The 27,873-nt window shown below is 42.5% G+C and overlaps 1 protein-coding gene across 2 annotated transcripts in view; it reads right to left on the reverse strand.

Moving 5' to 3' along the window:
- LOC118770936 (dipeptidyl aminopeptidase-like protein 6) overlaps nucleotides 1-27,873 on the reverse strand; it is a 120,570-nt gene that overhangs the window by 74,844 nt on the left and 17,853 nt on the right. Inside the window, exon 1 of one of the 2 annotated variants that reach the window (XM_036518726.1) lies at nucleotides 1,687-2,041. The exons of the other annotated variant lie outside the window; for it this stretch is intronic. Within the exon in view, the coding sequence (XP_036374619.1) occupies nucleotides 1,687-1,743 (57 nt within the window). The 5' untranslated portion in view covers nucleotides 1,744-2,041. Of the gene's footprint in view, nucleotides 1-1,686; nucleotides 2,042-27,873 lie in introns of those variants that run through there. 2 annotated transcript variants of the gene reach the window in all.

The following is a 27,873-nucleotide window of genomic DNA, read 5'->3' on the forward strand; positions in this document are numbered from 1 at the left end:
TGCTGATTTGTCTTTTGTCCTGCATCTATCACAGACAAGCCGAGGCGTGTGTCTCTTTTCTGTTTCCGATAATCTAAAGGATTTCACCAACGCCAACTGCTTATTTCCCGGGTTTGTACATGACTCTAGATAAACGCTCATTATCTTTGCTTTTCATGTAAAAATGATGAGAGTGCGCATATGAACTAGATCTGGCACACGCCATTCTGAAACCATTAAACATAGACAAAGAATGTTGACATGTCATTTTCCATTACTTCACTCTTGCACATGTCAGGTCAGCAATATTGATATAGATCATAGCTTCCAGTCAATGGATCATACAGAAAGCTAAAAGAGGGATGAACCATGGTGTCCCACCTCCTCTGCACAACATTCCCTGAGGGGATAAGACATTGATTGGGCACAGATCAATGTCTAGATATTTTAGGGTTTTAAGAGTTTTTAGGTCTTCTTTAAAGGTTGCTATCCTGAATGTGAAATGGAGTTGTAAACACCAACACATGCACTCACACACACACACACACACACACACTCTCTCTCTCTCCCTCTCTCTCTCTCTCACACACACACACACACACAGAGCACATTACATCAGTAAATCAAAAACTGGATTGTGAATGCACGTTTATGTACATGATTGGCCATATTTCATTTTTATCATTAAAGAGTCAGAGCATTCACTACATGATATATGAGTCTAATACTGTATAGTAAAACCAATAAACTGTAGAAGAAAATACAAATTATCTTTGAATGTGTGTGCCATTCTAAGGTGGCATCAGTCTACCCAAGACTCAGAGCACATATAGGGTGTGTTGTTTGTTAAACCTGAAAAAAGTACAAATGACATTACATTTCTGGTTATAGCTCTCCTGTTCTGAAGCAGATAGCAACCCCTTTTAAAAGAGAATGCTACCGCTCTGTACACAATATAAATCGTGCAGTTTCATATGGTTTAAAAACGCTTCATTATGAATGTCACATTAACATTATGTAAGTGCCTCTATCCAATGTGTGTCTATTTTTTCGAATGTCACCTTTGTGGTTATGCTACGTATTTGCTCTGTAAACAATGATACTCGAGGTAATTACTGTACTGTCTTCGTATCCCTCATTATGCTGAGCGGCAATATAGCCCTTGGTTTCTTATAACTTTATGCAAAAATATCTCACACGGGTTTAGTAACCATTCGGAATGCACTTAATCTTTGCCTTAATGTGAGGCGTAATTAAGAGACTGATTACCAGTGCGTGCATTTAGCGATCTATCAAAGACATTGGCTGCTGGTGCTCGACCGAAACGATCATACACATCATCGGTCTATACTGGAACCAGTTGTTTTGAATTCACTGTCAACTGACTGTCGCGATGCCAGCGAGCGACTCCTTTCTACGCACTAACTACGTTTGGCGTTAATAAATTCCACAACTTTCAACGTTCAAGAACATGCCGGGTTTTTAAGACACCGTTTATTCAAATGAAGAAAAAAGCAACACTGTGACAATTACAGCATGTTCTTCAATATTACGCTCCATTCAGAGAATGAGTAGAGGAGTGTTGCTGATGAACATATTGTTCGGAGGTGTTGCTTCTGTAATACAAACAACGAAAGAAACGCAGACGCACATAAACATACAACATATAAAATACAAATGAAGCACATAAAAAGAAAACAATACTACCTGATCTTGCTGTTGAGCTGGTTTCACTGGTGCATTCGTCTCCTTGGCTGAAGTCATGATAACCTATAGGTTTGAGCTCACCGCTGTCCACCACATAGACGTAGGCTGAAACCAGCAAAGTACCGCGAACAATACGAGCCACTCAATTTCAACAGCAAACGGCGCTGAGAGAGCGAGGGACAGAAAGAGACCCAAGCCCCTCCGAGATAAATGCGGAGCAAGAGCTAAATGGTTTTTAAATGTTAATCTGCGAAAAGACGTAGGAAGGGAGATACTGATGCACTGCCTCTATTTCGCAGAGAAGTAGCGCAAGCCACAGTCACCGGAATCGTCACGAGCACTGTGATAACTGCCTGGCAACCAACCACCAGGCAACTGAGACGGGCAGCAGATGCGTGATCCCACTCGCTCTCACAGCATTTTCCCAACCGCAGTAAAGTTAGCCTGATGTTCGATATTCGTTAGACAGTCGCGATAGAGATTATCTTAAATGACGATCTCCTAAACCACGGCACGTAGAAATGTCACATCGCTTTCGCCTTACTCGGGTGTGAAATCATTAGGCTATCATGCTTTTTTTTCGTTTAACTAAAAAAGACCCAGACACGTTGACTTAGAATGGTAGAAATGCATAGCAAAGGGACAAAGGGCGCCAACGGTAGAAACCTGAGCCATTTAAATCGCATCTTAACCTTGACATTAAAAAAACGTCACTATTGTGCAGGATCAACAGCCACAATGAAGTGCACAAATAGGGAACACACAGAATTGGAACGTCCAGTTGCAAAAGCCATAAACATGTGTGGAAAATAGACTGGACTTGCATAAATACATTTTTACAAGTTGCCTCTTGCTGGCCAGCCACAGAACCTAGGCTTTTCAAAAAGAACAATTTAATTGATGTGCACCAAGAGAGTAATAGTAATAACGTGTTTTAAGAGTTCCGAGATCTCTCAAAACTTGCGAAACCCGTTAATAACTAATTTTATTTATTTATTTATTTATTTTACAAGGTGGCTAATTACATGTTCTGGTCCAGGTGGACAACCACAGATCCCAGTCTTTCCAAATCAAACCTGAATATGTTAGCACTATGACAGTAACAGAAAATTGTGTTTTCAGAGTTGTGAAACCCCTCAAAAATAGTGCAAATCAGAAATAATTTTCAGAGCTTTTGCGTGGTGTTACTGAGTCTAGACTGCTCAAATCAAGAATCAACTGAATTTTGAAATGAAGGACACGACAGAACCTTAACTACATGCTGTATTTAAGTATAACTTAATTATTATGGTAAGTTTTGAGTATTATTCGACAGTTTGCACTGCAATAAACTGTCCACATATTTCGGTCCTAACCAATTACCACCATACAGAAATGTCACGTGACGCCTGTGCCAAAGCTGAGCTCTGACACAACTCTGACCGAGACCAGGTGACCGACTATCGTTCGAACTGTCACGCTAAGACACGCTAAAATGAAAAAAGCAAAAACAGTGCTTTGTCCAGTTTAATGTATATAAGCACATACATTTTCTTAGAATTTACAGGTGAGTCTGATTTCAGTACTTCAGTATTTAGTTATGAAACGCCGTAAATTCCACGTAATTAGTTCAGTTCTTCTTATTATTACTATTATTATTATTATTATTATTATCACACAGCTTATGAGTTGATCAGAAATGAGGCCTCAACTGGATTGTGTCCTAAATATTAATTAACACCTAATCTGTCATGCTTCGTTACAACAGGTCTTATGTTTCTATTTCAATGTGCGGTCTTAATTAAGGTCAAGACACGGCTGTAGAACAAATTATACTGAAATCCCAAAGTGCTTCTGCAGCATCTGCTTGATGTCATTTTTATAAAACGCGCCGAGCTACATTTAGAATTCTACCTGCCATAAATCCCATCCCTTCACCAAGTTCTCATTCTACTGAGGCGCCGCTGTCTTTCCGCATTTCACTCACGCTGAGCGTTTGCGCGACCACTGCATGCAGACGAATCGGCGCATATGAGCCTCTTTAACGCTTAATGAATGAGGGAAAGTGGAACAGAGGCGGCTAAGTGGAAATACGCATCGCGAACTGCCAAGCAGTACATTTAAACTGACTTGTGCATTTAACAAGCACGGTTAATGACGGCGTAACGCAACAATATCGCTTCCGCGTCCTCAGTCACACTGAAGCAAATTAGAAAGTAACACAAAAAGGCTAAGTTTGAGTGGTGTCAGTTCACACAGCAACTATTCCACGCCAAACAGCCAGCCTGCTGACCTTCTGCAAAGGGTCACATAATAACATAGACGACAGTATTCGTAATACAGGCAACGAGTTAAACACAAACCACAAATGCCATCGTGTCGGATCAAATTTGGAAATAAAGCAATGCTTTCTGCAGCAATGATGTGGTCTCTCCATGGTGCTAGGCAACATAGATTGGCTCTATAACGTATAAAGCCCTGCTCATCACGGACACTTACAAGATAAAGTTCCAGGAATACTTTAATTTTTTTAAGCTGTGTTAGTGTTATGTCCAACAGAGCATCAGAGGGCAATCAATAGGAGTTTACTGTCGATCTCCCTTCATCGATCAGGTGTAACTAAGCACAGTAATAATTTTTGTCATAATGGCCTAATCTTACAGGAAAAAACCTACTCCATTTAAACCCCCAGGGCCAGAAGGCGTTTAACTATTCAGCAAACACATGTCATATCCACTGCCGGCTTGTTCGGTGGCACCCGCGCATCTGAGCGACTGACACCATTTTGGCATCAGTTCAATTAAATTCCAACCTCTTAGAATTCCGTAAACCGCTTGCTGTAGCATCACATGTCATTTGTTGTTTGATACACAAAAACAAGCATTTTCTGCTTAGAAAAATGAATCAACTTCAAGCAAAAAAAAAAAAAAAAAATTAAATAAATAAATAAATAGAAATAAAAAACTCGTTTTGGAAGCATTCCCAGCCTCGCTGGCACAGACGGCGATAAGCTTTCATCGAACCCGTCACAAAATGGATGTTGTCGTTTTAAAAAAAAAAAAGAAAAGGGTGGCAGCGCGGCGTGCACAACTGGAGTTCGCGATGATAACAAACGGGAAGTCAGTGATGTACGCTAAAGGTGGCAGGTCTCTTCAAACGTACATTCTGTGAAGGTTGTGGGTTAATTGAAGGACTACAACAGCCTGGAAAATGGCGCTTCTTTCCGAGGGCCTCTATTGTTCGTCCTAATTATCCCTTGGGTATTCAGCAAAGACAAATGCAACGCTGGTAAATTAGGAGTGAGTTAGCTATCTCCTAAAATATCTACGTACATGCATATTAGGCTTCAACAGGCATATTTAATGACATCAAGCACAGTGATCAGTAATGCATATGTACTGCAATATGTTCATAGGTAACATAATGATGTGGGGGCTGGCCTTTTCTAGGTGTTGCAATGAGACACTCTGGATAATCTCAGATGAATCTCAAATACAAATATTGTACTTTAATGAGACGCTAAGGGGCCTAAGTTAAAAAATGAAACAAACCTAATACCCCACTAATAGAGAGCTTTTTACTGACTTTATGAATGAACTCAGCTGGATAAACTACAGACCAAAAAGACGTAATTTGTTCAAAAGCTGATTGGTATAAAACAAGTGTTACAGGTCTTGGACTTGTTTTTTCTTCTCAAGCCTAATCCTCCGCACAATGAAATCCTACTCATCTATGAAGATGAAAGCTTGTTCTTTGTTTTCGGAAATGGATCCAGTAAACGTGTATCACTCGTGGTATGAAGCCAACACGGGACCCAGGACTCCAGCTCTGCTGTCTCAACGATTTCTCAGAGCAGCATTTACTCTGTGGCTGAAAGCCTGCAGAGAACAAACAAAATTTCTGCTTTTGGGAGACGCCTGACCGCTGGGTTCGCTTCAGGAGTGAAAACGTTCCTAACGCATCCACCTCTAGCCTATCCCCCGTGAGAGCATGGGCACGCCGCCTGAAGAAGACAGGGAAACTCTACAAGCCACTGAGCCCCGGTGGATACCGCGATTGTTCCAGGATGTGCACTGGGCCTCCTGAAAGCTTATTTGTTCTGCATTTGTTTTCACACCCTGTCATTCTCCGCTGCACACACGCTCCTGAAATGCGGCTTCTCTCAGCCTGTCCACCCTTCCACGCTGAGGTGAATTAAAGAAGGAGATGGAGTTCGACGCTGCCGAGGCGAGGGGCCGTTCCCCGGGGTTTGACACGATCTCGGCGGAGCTTCTGCCCTGCATTAAGTCTCTCAACATGGAAAGCCATCTCCAATCTCCGAGAGACATGGGACTGCACATGTGCAGTGAGGCAGGGCCAAGGCAGGGAAGTAGCGAAATCTCCTCCAGCTGACGAGCTACAGCATGTAAGCAATGGTGTAGGAGGCAATCATATCCACTGCAAAGGCAGAAGGATTGGAGACAAATCTGTGATCGCTGATGACTTTATTTTACCCCAGCCATCAATGGCAATACTATGTGTCACTCTTCTTGGAGATCAAGAACAATCCCAGTTCCATCCTCACTGTGACAGCCAATCTTTTTGCCATTTTTTTTTTCTTCCAGAAGGAGTCTGGCCATTGTTTCAAATTAGATGTTCGCTGTTTAGAACTCGATGACGTCACGGCTCTTCCTGCTTGGTATGCTAATAGTGTTTCTGTTAAACAAGAGTTTCATCCAAAAAATCCTTCTTTGTAAGTGCCGTTGTCATGGCAACCGGGTGCAGTTGCAGCGCGAGTTTTGTGTACGGGCCATTGTGCATCGGTGCGCTCCTTTCAAGTTGCTCCTTTAGCTCCCTTCCTCATTCTGAGGAAGGCAAGGCAGAGCATCTCCAGCCAGACTGCTGCAGTGAGCATTTTACATGGGCCAGGGCTTTGTCTTTTCCAAACCTGGGGGTACATCAGGCTGTGGAAGGCTACTGTTCCAGTCCACACCCTGAATTTAGACTGTTACATATGTGTATATATATTTTTTTTATTATGTTCTGACATCCAGGGTGTCATATAGCTTACATATTGTACATTTACACAACCTGGGGTTGCCATTGGTAAATATTACAGTTCACATTCCATAGACATGCTCGTTTCAAAATGTGTTTTTAGCTCTAGCAAGCAGAGCCGTGCTCCAAAAGACAATTAAGACCACAACCAGAATGCGGAGCTGGACAGCTCCTGGGAGGCATTTCAACACCACCAAAGCAAGTCAGACAAAGGACAGCTCCTGGCAAGCTCAGCACCACCCAGGGAAGCTGGTAATGAACAGCTCCTCCCAGAGTCTGTCATGCAGTGCCACTAAACACATCCAGCCACATGGACAGCTCCCTTCAGCACCAGGTCAAAATGGACAGCTCCTTCCAGGTAAGTACAGCCTCACTGGCCAGATCTGAAAAACGGGCAGCCAAAGTTTACAACACATTGACCTTATTTGACTCATAACAGCTCTGCTATTGTAACTACATTTTTTGGAGTAAATGGCAACCCTGGCAGTTTACATTCCTCTGCCTTTTGTTATACTGCACTCTCTTATTAGTCAGAAAAAAAGAATTACAAATATAACGAACAAAAGCATGTAAAATATTCTGAATAAGAAGGTATTTAAAATGGGATGTCTGTTAAGAAGAAACACAGGATACTACATTCATACTTAGACTAGTTCTACTAATAATAACAATTTACAGACATGTGAACATCATATCTGGCATATTTTGGCCCCATTTGAGTAATTTATGCACATGTGTAAATCACAAACAACTTGTGCATCGACGTGTTGAGAAAGTTACTTGCAAGTAAAAAATGATGGACTATTACAAATAACTTCTTTTGATAGATGGTAACATTAAAAGCAAATTCGTCTGGAATTCGCATTTACGGGCTTATTGATGTATGACATATACACGGTAACAGGGTCTGATGCAGTCTTTAGTCCTCCCATGTTCTAAATATAGAGAAAGCTGTAAATATTGTGCAAGTGCGTGATTGATATTTGAATATTATGCTCTGTTGTCCCACACAACATTTTCCTCCTGGAGACTGAGACTATGTACGCTTACATTATTATTCTTCTTTTGCACCTGTCAGTTTCTATACTGCAAGCAGGAGTGAATTATTAAACTTTTCATGCATGTAAACAGCTTATTCAGGGGTATTAACTTGGAATTTGGGTATTCGGAATTCTCAAGGACTGTGGTTATTACTAGGATAGACAGCCTTTTACAGTTACACATGCTCTACTACATTTAACTAAATCTGCAGAATACTGTATATTTGATTGAATGATCATGGCTTAATATGTACATGTGTGCCAAATGCAATATTCAAAACCATTTTAAGATGAAGAGAACACAGAGTATTTCATCTTACAGGATAAGCCCTTCCTGGGCATTCACATGCACAAAAGAGATTAATCCATTAGTTCTACTTACCCCTGATCATTACACACACATTGTGAAACTGTTTTATCACCAGATCAAGTGCAGTACAAGCCTGCAGGACTGACTTTGTCTTTAACGTCTGCAATTCAACTGAAGGCAGCACAAAGGGGAAAGGGAGTTCAAATGAGACCAAAGCAAACGATGGCAGAGCTCCAACCATGGTGATGGATGCGGGAATTGATTATTGCTCTGAAGGTGCCTCCTAACGTCTATCACGGCGCTGCTAAGGGGGTTCGCGGAGCAGTTATTCAAATTTAATTGAAGCGGAAAAAAACATGCGGTGATGGGTAGGCGAACGCCTGGGGGACGCTTCCGAAAGGTTTCACTGCGCTCTTCGGATTAGCAGGGAGGGCCCCTCCTGTCCAGAAACAAAATCCTCAGATCCGCCGTTTCAACGCCAATGTCGCTAAAGGTTACACAGCCAGGATTAAAGCAGCTTTCTGCAAATGACCCGCAAGTGTATCTTACCTACAAAACAGCTGTCTACAACAAATACTGCACCTTTGGCATTGTGCACAAATTTCCCCATTTTGTTCTTGTCTATATAAAGAACAATGGCAATGTTAGAATGTTTCTGCCAGAGCACTGCCAAATCTCCAGAGGAATGAATGCAGGTATCGGACCTCACAGCACATCTCCTCCATTATCATCTCTCTCTCTCCCTTTCTTCCTTGGTCTCTCTCAAAACGACAGTGACTACTGTGGCACGAGCAGAATAGTTCGTTAGAACGCTGCTAAATGGCCCCTGGATTTTCAGTTTCAGTCACAATTCTACACCCTGACTGCAGCTTTGCATGACAAAAAAACTTGCACGTTCCAAGTAGAAACACAGGCCCAGACTGTTTTTAGAGACTCTCTTGTTTGTTTCTTTTTGTAACAAGTGGTGTCTACAGTGGTCCCCATTCAACAATGGGTTTATAGTACTAGGTTAAAACTGAAGGACGCTGTAGCTCTTTGTTGCTCACAGATAATTGCTAACACTGGAACACCTACAGGCACGCTTCCCTCTTCTTTATGCTGGCAATCGCATGCACATTTTCTTTTCATAATCTGATCAGTTGACCTACTTTTGATTTCATCCACAGCACCCATTTTTTGTCCTGCTGGAGAGGAAGAAGAGATGTATGTCTTTACTATAGCGGTCTAATAAAAATTCATCTTTCATGCAAGAGAGTGCTTATGTTCTAATAAAAAGGTAGGCTAATGCAAGGCTGTCACATCAGTGAAAGAAAGAAAAGCAAAGATGCCATATTACACAATGCTGAAAGCATGTTTTCACGGAGGGTTGGGCCAGCATTAGTGAGACATAATTTGATATTTGTGGATATTAATATTTCAAATGATATTTCCATGTCCTGAAGTCAAAGAAAAACAATTGAAAAGAAAAATAACTACATAAATAAATACTTGTCTGTAGTACTACTACTACGACTACTATGACTACTACGATGAGGACTACTGCTACTACTACTAATAATAATAAGAATGGCAATATTAAATATTGGTAATAACAATAATAATAATTCTTGTCTATACTCACAAATATTTGCTGTATATCTTCAAGTGTGCTATATTGTTGAGATGCTGGTATGTTTTATAAGTAGAACAGGGGAACTCACCAGGAAACACTTTTTTTGATTTGAGATTTCTGTAAGTCTCCCCTCCCCCCCTTCATGTATGCATTTCATTTCTCTTAAGTTGTTCGGTTTTCGTTTGTCTTTCTTTAAACTTGTCCATTATCTTTGGATATTAATGGAAGTCAGAGATTAATCTGCTCAATGGGAAAAGACAGAAGGAAAGATGATTTAAGACAGGAGATGTCCCCAGAGAACTCCAGAGAAAATGGAAGAGGACTCAGAAAATGCATGGGAGACTGTAAGCTGTGGCCCTTCATGGAATCATGGGTCATACTGCCAAGGCTGGGCTCAGCAGTAACAAATGACTCACCATCTGAAAACTCTTTTCACATGTACAATAAAAACACTGTCTGTAACATTTCATTTAGAAATACCGTGATTCATAGGGTTAGTTGGGGTAAATTCCAATTCTGAGAATTTCAGTTTATAAATTGAAACATTTTATGGAAGACGAAGGGTGAGTTTTACTTCAGGAATTGAACTGATTGAAGTGAAATGGAATTGACTTCAACTCCGACATGGGATTGCACAATAGAATCGTAAGTATACAAGCAAAGCGCCCGTGCCTTTCTATTAGAAGTGACCCTGTGATTCTGATGCTGTCTGTACTGTATTGACTTCAGATCATTGGTTACGTTCCTCAAGACTACTACATATTACTGCCCTCTAGTGAATTGCAATATATGCCACACCCTTGAACTTACTGTATGTAACATAAGCAAACTTTTCTGTAACCCCATCAAAATCGCAGTCACACATGGCAATGATGTAAGGTTATTCAGAGAAGTTAAAAAATAAATAAAAATAAAAAATGTTATCATTCAACTCCCCTAGTGCTTCCATTCCATCCTTATTTCCCCCAAACATACTCCTTCTAGCACCTTGCAAACCCAATCAATGAAAGTCTTTTTATGTGAATGTGTTTAATTTTTTTTTTTAACATCATTTGCTTTGGTGACCACATAAGGAAGTGTAAAGGAAACTTTTCCGTTAATCCCTGTTAGGATAGGGGACTCAACATGTCTTAGGAATGTATCTTGAGTCCCCTATGAATGAATGAAACTGACAGACCTACAGTATGGAATTCAAAACTTTTTGAGGGGTTTCAGAATGTCTACAATCAAACAGGGTTTGTTTTTTTTTTTATTACTGCATTTAGCATATTATTTTAATGTAAACCCATTTGGTTTGGAGTGTTACCAGTTTAGGATTTGGATGTATTTTTATCCCTCATTCTCATTCAACAGTATAATTTTTCTTTTCATTTGAAAAACAGTCCCCCTCCCTCACCCAACCCCAAAGACATGAATTTCACAACAGGTCTTCCGTTCTGAGCGTAGCGAGCATGCATCTTTTTGTTTTATATGTGTTTCCTGAATGAGAGTTTAAGCACCACTTTTCGGTGCTTGTCTGGATTATTTGCACTTTTTACTCTGAATGAAATCACATTTTAGCTCATGCTCCATACTCAGGCAGAGAGTAGAGTGTATCTGAGATTTGTTTGTCTCATAGAGAGCATGTCTACCAGAGATAGGGCCAATTCTATTTCAAATCAGTCAATACAGGGAATGAACTGAAATTGAACTAATGAACTGAAAAGTACCCATCATTCTCTATGAAGACTTTCAATTAATGAATTGAATTTCAATTCACTCCCGAATTGAAATGGAATTGGCCTAAGCTCTGATGTCTACATAGGCAGGCAGGCGAGGCACTGGTCATCTTATGAAAACATTGGTGAGGTACTTGACAGCGGGCTTTCTGAAGTGTAGGCAACAAAACACTTCATTAAAGCTGTCCATTTCCACAGGCTCACTGTGTAAATAGTTGTCAGCCCTGGATCCTTACAGTCAAATCAACTCCGCTTGATTGAAAGAGAAAAGAAACGCGTTTGCATATCAATACGAGACTCTGGGAGCAGAATTTGACTGCTCGTGTCACACGCTGTGTCCTTTACAGAGCCAAAGCCTTCTAGTAAAGTCATGAGTCATCAGGGAAGTGAAAGACCTTGTTGTGCCATTCCAGTCTCCTCCGCTGCCTGCAGCTGCAATAAATGGGTGATGTTACAAAACGCAGCTGCGCGCAGATTTGCCTGCAAACTGACGGGCTCCCCAGGAATGGCTACCCCCCCATAAATAATCCATCACTTCCTGATGACTACTCTGGACAAAGTGCACTTTGCTCATCACGATGGAAACCCACTGAGGACTCAAGTTTACCCTCTAATTGTACCCGACCCGAACATCAGGAAAAACGCGGCACAGATTCCCGGGGGGGGGGGGGGGGGTGGTTTTGGGGGGCGAATATCTGCTGATGCAACCGCTCGGCAGGTGTCTGGTCACGCCGCGGAAGACCCCGGCTTTGGCAGAGCGGAGAGGAGGAGGGTTGGGTTTGGGTCATTCTACACTCAGTGTCCCACTCCTCTAGCCTGCCTCCAATCTGGCACAAAAAATGCACCTTTGCTGCGCAGTGTCTGTGGAGACTTTGTTTGGCAGCGTTCACAGTGACTGAGCCCAGGGTGGCTTTGCACATCAATGTCACTTTTCCCAATTCTGCTTCACTTGCTGTAAGGTTACAAAAACTGAAGGAAAAAACCAAAAACAAAAGCAAATTAAAATCACTTTTGTACTTGGCAGGCCTTAGAAAAACAGAGATACTTTTCACACTGAAGTCTGAGATAGATGGGCTACAATGCTAGTACACATGGCGTGGGATGACCCCATTTGTCTCTGGGTCTTCTTCACCCTGGCTTCCAGCCAGCTCCTCTACCACCTGGCTAGGATGCACTTGACCCCCTCAAGTATGTATGCGTAAAATGTAACTTGAGAAGACTTTCGTCCGTGGTACATCTGCCAGACTAATTTACTTTAAAGCGAATTAGCAAGTAAATGCGGTCCATAACAAACATGTGCTCTCGCAGGGGCTACTCTGCAGAGTGAAGGTTAAATCCATTAAGTGTGAAAAATACATAGTGGCAGTTGCCCCCCGTCGATGTGTCCTCACCGAGCGCTACGTAATGAAGGCTAGAGCTTGCATGCTTTTCAGATGTTGAGCTGGATTAACATGACCTGACTGCTAATGCTAGTGGAGGTGAAACTTATGGCTCCCTAACAAAGGCCAAGAACGACAACATCTTTCATTCTTTTCAATGGCTGCGAAGCTCGTAAGGCTGTGAAAACAATGAATAGAGGGAGCAACGATTAGGCCATTTCGCGATTAGAAAGTTAAAAGCACGCTGCATTGTGGTTATGCTGAATTTGAGCCAAAGCTGTGAAGGAACATGAGTCTTAATGTTCCTCAGAGGAAGGGATCCATTAATCTGAATGTAGCCTACCTAACGCTGATGCAGGTCTTCATCTCCTGGCGGACAGAAGCCGATAGTCAGCAGGAAAAGTACCTTTTGCCCAGATTCGATGTAATCAAAACGCATTGCTTTGGCTTGCCACTTGTTAATTTTTTTTTTCAATACTTTCATAACATCATGAGTTCAGAGGGTGATGAAACCAATGAAAATTGCCATGTGCAAATTGATACACATAGCACTTCAACAGGTTTATTAAGGTTAAGGACGAAGTGTACTGCACTTCGACCAGACCTTGAGAAACTGTTGCCGCTTCAAAAGAAGTGTCATTAGGATCAATTATGCTAATATCCCCTTGATCACGCTGAGGTTGAAAGTGAAGATGAAATTAATATTTGCTCATTTAATTACCCTGGTCATGCAGCTTTTCTAACCACTTCAACCACTTCTCAGCTATAGGTTTCTGAGTGAAATTAACACCATCAATGCTACAATATGTTTATTAACATCATTAATGCTACGGTAGGTTCAGTACCCCAAACACTTTCTGTTGTGAGGAGAATAGGAACTGAGCTCAGGTATCCATCTATTTTCATTCTGTTCTTTAACACCAGTCTCTTATGCCAGTTGTATTGCTGTGTCAATGATATAGAAAATGCACCACTAAATATATGACAAAAATGCCATCTTTTGGATCTGTATCTGGGATATATTGAGTATATTGAGTCTCAATCTCTGAGCCAGTGTAATAAAGGTCATTTTGACGCATACCCTTAATTGGAGATCACATAAGTATGAAGACAATGAATACAGGCTGCTTGTGTCATGTTCCAACCTAGTGTAGGTTGTGGCATAATACCTTGATTTTCCAATTTCACATATGTGACTACTGGCCGATTAAAACATCCTCCTTTTTTATTTTTCATTCATCTACCGTCTGTATGTATAAGAGTTTCACTAATTAAGCACTCGGCTTTTCTTGTTTTCGAAAACAAAGGCAGGCTGGGACTTTCTCCTTGTCATCACTCAAAGGGTCGTTAAAGAGTCTGTGAATTCTAAATCAAACTAATTATCCCAATTGAAACGCAGTTTGTTAGTGAGAGGGAAGAATTAAAAGTACAAGAGTAAATGGGTCTCACAGACACAGGGGCCAATAATGAACAGCGCTCGGTCTGACTATTCATTTCTATCTGGCATTTCCACCATCTCGCCTTGTCCTCCAGCCTTTGCAATGTGCCAGGGTGCTGCTTATCGTGCGAAACTCTCACCAGCAGACAAATGCCACACACCGCAAACCGGGTGGTGTGAATGCCCGCAAAGTGAGGGCACGTCACGATTCAGAGCAGCCAAGGGAGGCAGGCGAGGAGATGCACTGGCAGTGAGAGAGAGAGCGAGAGAGAGAGAGAGAGAGCTATGTTTAGTCTCCGAGAAATGTCCCGCTCTAATAACGGCACTGTGCAGGCAGCCAGGCAAAGTGTAAAAGTGATGTTATACTGAACTGGGAACAGTTTAATTCTGGAGGAAAGCAATGATGGTGTAAAAGACCATGCAGAAAACGGCTGCAGATGGCACAGTGAAAACCAAGACCTCACAGTGCCCTTAAAAGGAATTTATCTGTTCAACAGGCTCAAAAATGAACCAAAAAAAATGCAAGAAATGACTAAAAAAATAATGAAAATGCTTTTTTTTTTTTTTTACTTTTTTCCCCTCAAAGAATTGACATTTCAAGTGTGGTTTGCCCAAGTAGAGCATGCAAAACAAGCAGTACACCTACAGTAGTTATGGGATGTTCTTCAGGTATAACTGGATCTCTACCTAATTCTCCATGTCTCCCTCCTCTTATATTTGAGGTACCACAGCAGTTTCCCACCCGGCCTCTTAAAGTTCTGGCATAATAGAAGTTTCACCCCTGTGGGACTGAAACCTGCAACCCTATTAATGAGCTCAGTTCCCTTTCTACTGATCCATGCTATTGTCCTTTCACGCCACACAAGGAACAGCCCGTGTCAGGCTCCGGTTTATCTTTTAAGGCTGCCAAAAGAAAGGAGAGGAAAAAAAGTGCGGTGGTGTGTGTCCGGAGGATGCCAGGTGAAGGTTGCTGACATGGCAGCAGATAAAATGAGAGTTCCTGACAGCGGACGGCGGAGCAGCCAGCCGATAAAAGGGCTGCGATAAGGGAGTAATGGATGTGTGGGAAAACAAGGCATCAGCACTGACGATAATAGCGGCCGCACCAGGCCGCGGTGGCCTTCTTTCCTGCTGATAATGGACCGCGACGCCGCTCCCGCCAGCGTCCAGGTGGGTCGCTCGGTGATGCGAGCGGGTCCCTTTTGGGTGGTTTCGGGAAATAAAAGGACGACCATGTACTCACAGGTGGCCTCAAAAGGGATGCGTTTGTACCACCGAGCTGAACTTTGATCACTCTGACAGTGATCTTAAATCCAGCGAGGAAACGGAGGAGGAGAAAATGGAAAATGTAGATTTTGTTTGTTTTTTTCCCCCTTAATGCAGCACGCAGGTGTGAAGCAGTCTGAACCCTCTGGCTCCCACTTGGTGAGGAGGACGACTGCTTCGAAATCCGCCGCAGAACACTTGCAGTCCTCTTTCTGTGAACACAAAATCCGGCCCCTTCCAACTCACTCTGTCTTCCTTGTTTATTTCCACAATCTTTTCGCAGCTTCAAAACACGCACACGCTGCCAAAGAAGGGACCGACATCAAAGGACGCTCTTACAAGAGAGCCCCACATTCATCACATTATCTTCAATAATGTTTCCAGACAAAAGCCCATCTTATTGGAACTTGTATACCACATTGTCTTTCTGGCACAGTGTCAGTGTCATTTTGCTTGTGTTTTCTATTTGTAAAGCTGTGATATTGTTCTGATGCAAATCCTTAGTGATAGGATACATTTTCAATAGATTAATTTGTCAGACAGACTGGAAATCTATTCAAAGACAGAACATGTGTGTTGCTGTATTTTGCTATGAATACGTAGCCAACCATTTGCAATACCCTTACCTTGTTTTACTTAGATTAGTTCTATCATATGGTAATATCAATACAGCAGGACAGATTCTTCAGTGTTACAGCACGGAATATTACGAAGAAAACCATATACACAGTATATGTAAACATTCTAGAACACATTAAAAGAGATATTTTGCCATTTTGACAAAGGGAATGTAACCTGAAGGTTATAAGTTTGATTCCCAGGGGGGAATCTGGGATGTGGAATTTCATCAGTGCTGAATAAATGAATAATCCCACAGTGAGCTCTGCAAACAGCCATGGCTCAGAGCATCTGCCAGGAAAATCCATAATATTTAAACGCGTTGTGTGCGCTCCTGCGTGCGACCCACAGTGGTCCCCCGCTGTCTGTAGGCCCCACAGTGGGTGTCCGCTTCAGCAAGGGCGTTTTTAGTCATCATTAAAGCGCGAAAGGCATCTAGCAGATATGGTTCATGGAGCGTGCAGCGTCTCAGCCGGAGCGGCGCTTGATGAATCAGCGGTGGGATCTGAGTCGGCCCGTCTCCGCCGCAGACTAGACACCGCGGCAGCACTCGTTTATCCTCGGACCCGCGTGTGCGCACCGGGGCGCGTGCGCTGAAGTGCGCCGTATGGCGGTTCGACTCACGGCGGTCAGCCAGCTGGACCGGCGACCGGAGCGGTCACAGAGGGTTGCTTGGAAGCTGGCTGGGGAGCAGCAGCCATGAACGTGTGACCGCATAATAAAAGGGACGGTGCAGAAACCGTTGGGCCCTGTGTGAGCTGGCCTGGGTAAAAGCATCTGGCAGGAAAATAAATAATGTAATGCAACACCAGGCACTCACACGGAGGGAACAGGAGGCCATTCTCACAGCGGTTTAGAGAGAGGGTGCGAGCGCAGCGGAGCTTTTCGGCGCTGGACATGTCGACAGGGTAATTTTCAGAATCAATAGCAAAGTTTACCGGAGGGCGGCATGAGGAGTAAACAGCCCGTGGGATTGATTGAGTGTCGTCTGCTCTGGGGTCCAGCAGGCAAATATTCGACATGCTGCTTCCTGGAGTCATCGCCCACGAGTTTGTTTGCTGCACCCAAACAAACTCTTTTTCCTGGGTGGTGCTCCCTCACATAATCACTGGTGCCTTTTAGACAGCCAATAAAGACGAATAACCATAGAAACAGGAACAGGGCAAAAATAAACCGCTGTGTGATAATGGAAAAAAAAAAAGAAAGTAAATCTTTCGATTCAGCAGGGGCAATGTCTTCCTTCCATTCCTTTCCACACCAATATATTACCCTCTGGGGCTGCCAGCAGAGCAGAGATTCACTACCATATGCACACCCACGCGCGCATTACAATGCTTTCAACGGAGTGAGTCACCTCACTTTAAAGGTGACAGACAGAGGTTGAACGGGGGGGGCCACAAAGCCACGCATAGACACTGGCGAGGAGCAAGACAGAAAGTGAACCTTGGCTCTGCTTGTCTCATGGGGGGAGAGAGACTACGGGCAAGGCATGCTCCACCGCACTCCTATTAAAGAGCTTCGGCGTGTACACAGCCACAGTATCAGAGAAGTCGTGTCCTGGGGACCGGATCTCCGACGGATATCGCATCACAGAGGAGAAATTAGACGCCGGGCAGCAGAGTGAGAGATTAAGCGCAGCGGCAGTGTTAGGGTGATAGATTCTGTCCAACCACAACGCGCTCAGTCTGTAACTTTACACTGCAAGGTTACGCTTGACTCATACAAGTGTTTTTTTTTTTTTTTCCCGTAGTTTCAATGAACACTGTGGCCCTTGATGACAAATGTTCCTGAAAGTTAAGGACTAAGGCTACTGCAGTCAGAATTATCCTGGCCTTCAGATGTGACCGGGATTGAGAGAGTCACTGATGACCACACAAGGGGCTGGAAGTACACGTGCCCATCCAACTGAAACTTCAAAGAACAGCATGCATTCATATTTGTGTTTTGGCACAATATTCTGGAGAGGCAAACTCCCACTCTTAAAAGCTGTTTAAATGGGAAATTATGATTTTGATGGGACAGTGAAGCACAAAAAATCCCAAATGCCATGACAATACATCCAAAGGTCAGTTTATATACAATAACTACATCACACACTTCCTCAGTTTAGTCATCAAAAACTCTACCAAATGTGCAACCACCACTATGAGGATTATTCAACAGATATCATGTCCCCATGCACATATTTAGTAGTACATATTTTAGAGTAGACAGAGAAACTACAAAAAAACAGAGATGAAAAAAAACATTCATTCATGCTCTTGCTATATTGATTTCTAAAGATTTCTTTTGGGTGAACTTCCAAACCTGAACTTCATCAATGTGCCCTTTCTGCCACCTGTCTTCCTACTGAATCATTAACATGTTTTCCATTTCCACCACACTTCGCAACATCAGCTTTCATACTGTCCGAGTGCCTTAACTGTAACGCATTAAAAGGTAAACAGGATGCCCACCCGGGACAAAGGAATCCATCCTCTCCAACGGCAAACGGCATGAGGACCTTATGTGCATCGTGATGTTTAAGCAGTCTACGAAATTAAATCAATGTTTTGTACTGCGGATGCGTTTGTAACAATGCTGGCGCAAACACCCAATCTCTATCAAATTAAAAATGCAACTGGGAACACATTTTGAAAACACTTCCACTGATGGCAAAGTACTTATAAACAGATGACTAGGCATGGGCTGAATGCATTTTAATCCAAAGGCAATTTACCCCGTTCATATACATCACTGATCACTGAGCAGATAGTGTTGGGTTATTACTGTAGCTGCTTAAAGGCCCAACACCAGTTATTCCCAAGCAAAAAATACATCAAGAGGAAACGAGCACGTACGAATCCAGTAGGGGTGGTTCAGCGTGTGCAAACACAACGGCAAGAGCTCGTCTTCATCAACAGGAACATTACAGAAAAAAGCAGCACGCTTGCATTTCAGGGGCATCTGCATTCTTTCCCTTGTCTGCTGGAGACGGGCGAAAGGATGGATTCGCTTTCTGGCTGATCACGCATTGCAAGTCAGTCTGGCTCTATAATCCAGCTGGGATAGATTCAGAGACCTGCTGACAAGATCATCTGTTCAAGGTCTGTCGTTTGTGCTGAGCGGTAAGGTCAAAATTTTAATGAATCCCAGACTCGACCCCCTGAAACACAGAGAGAGACGAAGATCTGTCAGGGGATACCTTGAAAGCAGAAACTAGCCTTAGATAATTTCTTTAAAAGTTATGAAGGATTTTCATCATATCCTGTGCGTGTTATTTTTTATTTGTTGCACATAAATGATATAAGTCAAGCCCTTATCAAAGAGGTATCAAGAGTAAGGCCTCCACAAACAATCTATGCCTCATAACAACATAATGATATAAAATGAAATGAAAGGAATCGGGAATCGCAGTATTGCCTTAAACACATAGGAACACAGCAATTATAATGACAATGCACAAGCAGTCCTCAACACAGCTTGCAATAGTTATCAGAAACACATGGATAATGCATGATAATGGTTGGTTAGGTGGTCAGCGTCATCAAACCAGGTAGGTGCTCCAAAATATGATCCACACAGTTTCTGAAAAGGTTAGGTATATATCTCAGCAAAGCTGATCATGTTGTCCATGGACACAAGCCTGCTCTCGCAAATTGAATTAAGCTTTATGAGTCACACTAAAAGAGACAGAGGGCTGCAGCATAATGCCTTCGACTTGTGTCTGAATGTCTTTTTTTTAATGTTGGCTTTCTTTTTTTCTATCTGTGTTTGTGTGTGTTAACATGCTCTTTATCTTGCAACCTTTAGTATCTTAATTATTTTCCAGCATTGCAGCCTGATTGCCTATCAAGGGGTGAGGGGAGTTGTTTTCCACTTTTCCCCACGCTTGCTAAAATGTTTTTTTTTTTTTTTAATTTATCTTTGATGAGCTATGGAATATGCATACTGTGAAGCACTGTGACAATCTGATTTTATTTATTCACAAACACATCTGCATTATAAATATTACCAATGTCCCTTGTCATTTTTCTTTATGGTTGTGATATTTCATCTTTATGATTAGTGAGATAAATCTGTCAGGCTATTTCTTTTGACCAGCATCAAAACAGGCGAGGCTTTGTTATTTGATTTATCCGATGTCTGATGTTAACGTACATCTCTGTTGAACACAGTAGACGTACATCCATTACAGAACATTACACTATTGGCATTTAGCAGATGCTCTTATCAAGAGCGACTTACATTGTTTGCAGTTTTTACAATGTTATCCATTTATACAGCTGGATATTTACTGAGACAATTGTGGGTTAAGTACCTTGCCCAAGGGTACAGCAGCAGTGCCCCAGTGGGGAATCAAACCAACAACCTTTTGGTTACAAGTCCTGCTCCTTACCACTATGCAACATTGCTACCACAACAACAACATCCTTAACAAAGGACAAAAAGCCCTGCTCTCATGAACAATATTTATCACACTGCCTGGGTTTATGACTCAAACAAGCAGTCTAAAGGAAGCAGAGCTTTCCTGTCCTGCTTGAGATGTGAATCTCTGTTTATGGACATTTTCCCGACGCTCCAGCGTGCACGTGAGTCTGCGCTCTGGCCGGCCATCTGTGGACCGATGCGTAGGTGCGCTGACTCCTGCTGCAGCATCAGCAGCTGTGATGGATGGAGGCTCGGCGCAAGACGTGGAGCCCCTGCCACCAGGCCGACACCTCCCGTCCACAGAGAAACATCACCACCCCAGCTGGACTTACACAGGGCTGAAGGCGGGGAGTCTGGACATTCCTCCTGCAGCTTATTAACATTTGCTGCTTTGTAGGTTACACTGGAAACTGAACCCTTATGAAACAGCAATACACATTCAACAATAACATCCAGTTTTTAGGGAATAAATATATCTGAAATACATGTCAAAATATTCTTCAAATATACTGAATTAGATCATTTCTTTGCCAATTTTCTACAAGTAAAATGAAACATGTATTGAAAAATATATTGAAATATTGCATATATATTGTAAAATGTATTTAGCAATGCATGTATACAACTGTATACATAAATGGTAATATAATATAAAATGTAATATATTCATATATTTTTATGTATCTACATGTATACTTTTATGTTATGGATTTAATATTTGACCATATATTGACATCTGTCAGTTGTTAAGAGGACAGAACTGGTAATAAGTCCACATCTCCTTTGGTCACAGCAGCAACATCCATGTCAGTTTCAATATTATTATTATTACTATTTGCTTTGAGAGATAGAGTATCACAGAATATTGAGACTGGTTATTTTTTGTTGCGTACTTTGATCCAAAGCCAAGATGCAGCTTGAACATATTTCGGTTCAATCAACTACAGCACTTTCTGTTCTAGGAAAATAAGGGTTCAAAAAAGCGAATTTCATACATTCGACAGGACTCTTTTTTAGTCTGCATCCTCCTGCAAGATCAAACAGCAGAAAAGGAAATCTGATCACAAAAACAACTGAAAAAAAAACTCTGCTTTGAGCTCTCAGAGTCGAACAGGGGCTGCGGCTTGTCCAACACTCATCAGCAGGCACAGATAGGCTGCGAACCATGCTGTTCCCCCCGTGTGAGGGATAAAAGAGAGGGCAACATGACAGAAAGGCTAAAGAAAAGGAGGTCTGAAGGAACACCTGCGTAGTGGGAGGGCAACACGTCAACTCCTCCGGCGTTCTCCCTGGTGTAACGAAGTGTGGCAGAGATACACGCCGCGAAATACCTCAGATGTTGTTCTTTGTTATGAAGTGATCTGATCATTCTGAGATACAGTAGAGAAAGCCTGACAGCGGGAGAAAAAGCAGCCCTACCGCTGGGAAGCAGGGCTGGCATATGTTCACCATATGATACATATCATGATAAAAGGGTCACTCTGCTGTATGCATGACCATGGGTCAAATATGACGGAGCAAATAATGATACTGTACTTTACTGTATAAATTAAGTACATAAACCCCACCTGCATTCAGTTTGTATCTGCATACTTCTTACTCAATCTGTACTCCCAAGTTGTGACTGGCATAATAGCTTGGTATTCCATGAAAAAGTATAAATGTTGCATTCTGTAGACCAAACGTACAAAACAATAAAACCTGCTCACATTGAATTAAAAAAAAAACCAACATGGAGGTCACAGCAATTTTTTGGATAAAAAATAAAAATGGTGATACACAACTTCAGTCATAAATTCTACTACCCGTCAGTTAATGAGTTTTGATAGTCTGACAAGTTTACTGACTTACCGACTGTCACTTCATGGGACACTTTGTGGGAGTTATAGACACTTGCGGACACGGACTGGCTGAATGCGGGCTGGCGGGCTGATACAGTGAGCATAGGAAAGCAGGCCGGAGGGGAGAGGAGTGAGAGAAGGAAGGAGGGTCAGAAGGGAGACGGCGTAGGTGCATGAAAGCAGGCCGGAGAGGGGAGAGGGGAGAGGGCCCAGAACAGCTCATTTAAGGGAAGCTCCTGGAGCTTCGGCCTGATATATGACCAGTCTGGGCACTGCCTACATAAATCAAATCATTTGTCTAATCTCTGACACATCCCACGGAGCTCATACCGATTCCACCTGCTCCTAAGTCTGGAGATGTGAGAGCTGGTGATATTCATACGCAATGTATTGTGTAGCTTTGCTGCTGAGTGGTTTGGACAATAGAGCTTAAGGCAGGCATATTTATACTGTTTCCGTGGTCTCAGAGCCTCTTAGGAGAAAGCAATACATGTCATTGCTACACATTACGCAGATGCAATTGCAACATATTCTACATTGTATACACACAAAGCCTTTTGTGGGATATCAGTGATTGGGCAGTACATTCTTACACCTACCAATATGTTCTTCGCATTTTCAATTGAATATTTGAATATATTTATGTGGGTAAGACTCTACAAGGCCTCTCAGAGATTCATAAGAAAGTTTGAGGGAGCTCATGTCTGTTTACAGCCTGTACATACAGCTAAGGTCAAAAACGCTGAACAGCAAGAGGAAAACAGATTTAAGTTACAGCAGTATCATTAAATATTACTTAAAAATGTGGACAAATAGAATGAAAACCAAAAAGACCAACTGATATCAGCTACTTACAGGTTGGCTAAAATGAGGATGAATTTTATGCGATATTCCTGAAAAAGATTCACAGAAGAGCCTCTCAGTTATTTGCATCAAGTACCCTGATAATGAATGGCTTTGATCGCCTGCTCTAGCTGAGCTTGCTCCTTGCTATTTTCAAGCGTGTGTTACCGGCTTGCCTTATGAAAGCATGTATTCTTCAGCTCTGTTCCCTCCACTTAACATAAAAGGCCACCTCGAAATGTGACCCTTCCTCCTACAAGAAAGTCTGACTCTACCAGCTACCTATGATATCCATCCATATACAGTCATTAGTTCCCAGATTGCAGAAGAAGTCCAAAGAAAAAGACAAATGCATAAATGCATACCTACATACATATATACATAAATACTTACATAGTTACCAGACACGGAACAAGAAGTCAGACTCACCTTCCACAACTGTTTTACCGTTTCCACGCGGGATAACTTTCGGCTGTTCATGCTTGGCGGTGGTGCTCGGTCCCAGCCTGGTCTGGAGTCAGTGCGTGTGTGGAGCGGCCCAGCTCAGGAAGCCTTACTCGAGCGGGCACACCCCAGCCATTACTGCTGAAGCTGCTTATAACCCTCCAGCAACTAACAGCTCAGCACAAATCATCCAGCTGCTCCCATTAAAAACCCCGCCCCCCCCACCCCCCCCACAGAGGACGGCACGAGGACGTCTCGTCTGGTTTCCTCCGAGTGTGAGACACTGTCCACCCCCACCCCCACCCCCCCTTTCAGCCAGACAGAGGCGGCAGAGATGGCACCCATGTTAAACTCCCCTCCTGCCAGTCTAACCTGCAGCAGGACTGCCGTAATCTAAGAATCGGTATCGCGTTAATGAGTTCAGCGCAAAAAACGAGGTCAAGTTTTCTAACAGCCCTGAAAGACGGCGAGGCGCACGCCCGTACTGTCTTCAAGCGTCCGACAAAACCCTGCTGGTTAAAGGGCCTCAGCGTTTGGTATTAAACCTGTAATCCACCCACTGTCTTCATGATTGCTTCAGTATCTGTCTCATGTTACATACAAGACTGTGACTGACATTTACAGAAACGGTGCTACCTGTGCTCACAGTGACACTTCTGATGGACGTGGCCTTGAAGGGCATTATGGGAGTATTATTTGGATGGCTGAGGTGGAAATAAAAGCCAAATTAAGTTTTAACAGTTATGACACTGCTAGTGCCTTATCTTTTCATAAGATTAACAAGAACATTCGGTTACCTTGGAAACCTGACCCTGGCTAACTAAATTTCACAGCTGTTGCGACACATTATGTGCAATGGAAGAGCTGGCTCTCGAATGCCATCGCAGATTAACTTCTGAAAACAGATCGCCAATATTCAGTAAGACCATTATCAAAATGAGGGCTGGCTGAGGCTTAAGTGAAAAGAATGACAAGGCAGTATTTTCAGCTGGAGCTTTATCTATACACACAGTAGGGAATTATACATAATGCATTACCCTTAAGCACCAGTGGTATGAACAGACTCAGTAACAAAGGGGCACCTAGTGCTAAAGACATTTCCCCTTGCTAATTTAGAAACACAGTTTAACAATCCCCTATGTAAGGTCCTATCTAGTAGAGCTAGTTTAAGCCATTAACCATGAAGTGCTCAGCCCTGGAACAGTGTAACAATGGTAGAGAAGGCGGGGAGGAAGATACCCTTTCATTAACAAAGAGTGTGTGTGTGTGTGTGTGTTTCTGCATGCATGTTTGTGTGTATATTTGTGTGTGAATGTGAGCGCGTGTGTAACTTTAATAGCTCTGAAACCATACACGCAGGCTGCATGTGTGCTAGCTATGTCATTAACACCCTGGCCTTTACTTATTTATTGCCTTGTAGGTTCTTCACAGACAGGATTACCCGATTCTCAGACTTTAACAATGAGAAATTCATTACACCTTCTGCACCCCCACAGTCTGTCAGGGGAGGTTCAGCTGAATTAGACTGTAACAGAGAATAAAGGGGGCTTAAATGGCAGACACATATATCGCTGCTCCAGTGCCCTGTCCCATCTGTGCTCTGCTAACCTCAAAGCCTGACAAAGTGGCATTTCACACAGATTTAGGTAGGGTTACACAAAAAGGTTTTTTAGAAAAAGACCTGCAGAGGTCTCAGATAAAATACTAGGTTATCTGTGTAGTGCAGATGTTACCTATGTACATGTGCAGTATTTTTACTATACAGAGCTGCATTAAAAACTATAACCACTGTAGTGAAGGGCAAGAGCAGTCACCCCACCCGGCCTCAAACCCGGGGTCTACGGGGTAACAAACACGCGATTTTGACCGCGACACCAAAGAGCCAGGCTTGTTGGTATGGCAGTCAGAGCGGATACTCAACCGTAGTGACGGCACTCTGTCACAACCACGATGAAGCTTACAATGATCCATATTTGCATTAAGTGTCCACTATTATTTGTTTTACAACACAGAATCCTGATCTACAATGGCGATTTGATCCTAATTCTTCCCCAGTAGGGCAAAGTTTTAGTTTAGTTTTTAGTTTGAGGTTTTCATTCAGTGAACTAGTAATGAGGAGATGAAGATTTCTTTATTTTATCCTTCCTGTATACTTCCATCACCGTATGAATAAAAGCTGAACTGAAGACCATAAATTGTGTCTTGCTGTTCTCATTGTCCTGTCAAGCAGTGTGTGTCAAATTGCTGAATATTTAGGCTATACTGCACTTAAAATGTGTTAGCAAATTCAAATGTACAAGCACTTATTCACTATTATTTCTAAGTCACAATATTTCTAATGTTTCTATGAATATTATTCATTAACACATACTACAAAATTGTGTTTAGGAACAGAAACCCCTGCTTATATACATTACACCTATAGGAAAGAGGGATTTTCATTGAGATCTGGTTTCTGACAGGGTTTCAGGAACACATAATGTAATAAATGGAGACAGTTTTATGACTTGTGCTTAAAGATTACACACATACATTTGTGTGCGGCACAGACATATTCAATTTCAGCCATGCCGCAACTCCATGTGGCATCTTCCTGAGATCACTCACAGTGACTGGATGCATAATGGAAAATCACAGCTCTGAGATACACGTCTTCTCAGAACACAGACAGTCATTATCTGGTTCCTACCCCCATCTAATACAGAGGAGGCTCAGAGATGTTCTTCTCCATACATCTCGCAGGGACACATGGAAGCAATCTCCACTACTGTCAAAAATAGCATATTTTAATACTGGCGCACAAGGCAAGCCACTTCCCCGTGAAATCTAAAACTGCGGAATATATTACCATCGCTGCAAAAACGGCGCTGTCACAGGTGCATAAAAGGCGAAGAACAAAGACTGCCGTTTCTGATTGACAGCTCGGGGCATTACTTGAGGCTTTCCTACAAAGACGCGAGAAATCTGCAGAAATGCGACGCCTCTGCAGGCAAAACGAAGCTAGGATATTAACATGAGACATGGTGAGACCACTGCCGCCACTGGAGCAGGTTCACCACCACACAAGCCTTCTACATCCACCTGGAACCAGTTCACCACCACACAAGCCTTCTATATCCACCTGGAACCAGTTCGCCACACAAGCCTTCTACATCCACCTGGAACCAGTTCACCACCACACAAGCCTTCTACATCCACCTGGAACCAGTTCGCCACACAAGCCTTCTACATCCACCTGGAACCAGTTCACCACACAAGCCTTCTACATCCACCTGGAACCAGTTCACCACCACACAAGCCTTCTATATCCACCTGGAACCAGTTCGCCACACAAGCCTTCTACATCCACCTGGAATCAGTTCACCACACAAGCCCTCTACATCCACGTGGAATCAGTTCACCACACAAGCCCTCTACATCCACCTGGAATCAGTTCACCACACAAGCCCTCTCAGTCTGACTAACCATATGCATGACACTTGACATTCATCCATATCAAAACCAGAGCATACCTTCACAAAATGAAAAATTTACGAGTTAAAACAGAAATTTACATTTAGTCATTTAATAGCACCTTAATGTACTGAAATTAGGGCAAATGCTTTAATAAATTCAAAACAAACATTTTACTTAAACAATTTACTTAAATTAGACAGTTATATCAGTTCCACAAGTGATGTCAATAATATCTTAAAGCAACTGAAGGGCATTTTTTAAAATCTAACTAGAGAATCTGTGCTCTGCAAAACACCATGCCACTCTGACCTAATACCAGAGAGCAGAGAGAAACAAAGCTTTAAGAGCAATGTTCTGCTCCACCAAGCCAACAACACTTTCTGGGACACAAAGTAAAATAGGCTATCAGAGAGGAGTGAAAAAAGAAAGAAAAAAAAAACAAAGATGTGGAGCTTTTGTTCTCTAAATCTACCCATTAGGCTGAAAGAGAAAAGCAAAAAATAGTCTTTGTAAAAGATGAATGACGCAGAATTCGAGATGCAGACGCTACTCTTACCCCATCGGTATCGTTACTGCAGCAGTAATATAACAACAAGGCCTCACAAACCCTATAATGAGTCAAGCTACCACCTGCTGTCGATCACTGACTTGCCCCGAATCAATCAAAAGATCCTCAGCAGAAAAACAGTACGATTGGTTCGGATTGGTGGGTGGCGTACAGCACACGATGGCTTCACCCAGTTTGCGGATCAAGGTGCTTCAATTTCCCATTGCTGGTAGTGTGCTTTGCTGGATT

Source organism: Megalops cyprinoides, chromosome 24, assembly GCF_013368585.1.
Source record: "Megalops cyprinoides isolate fMegCyp1 chromosome 24, fMegCyp1.pri, whole genome shotgun sequence".
Classification (NCBI taxonomy): Eukaryota; Metazoa; Chordata; class Actinopteri; order Elopiformes; family Megalopidae; genus Megalops; species Megalops cyprinoides.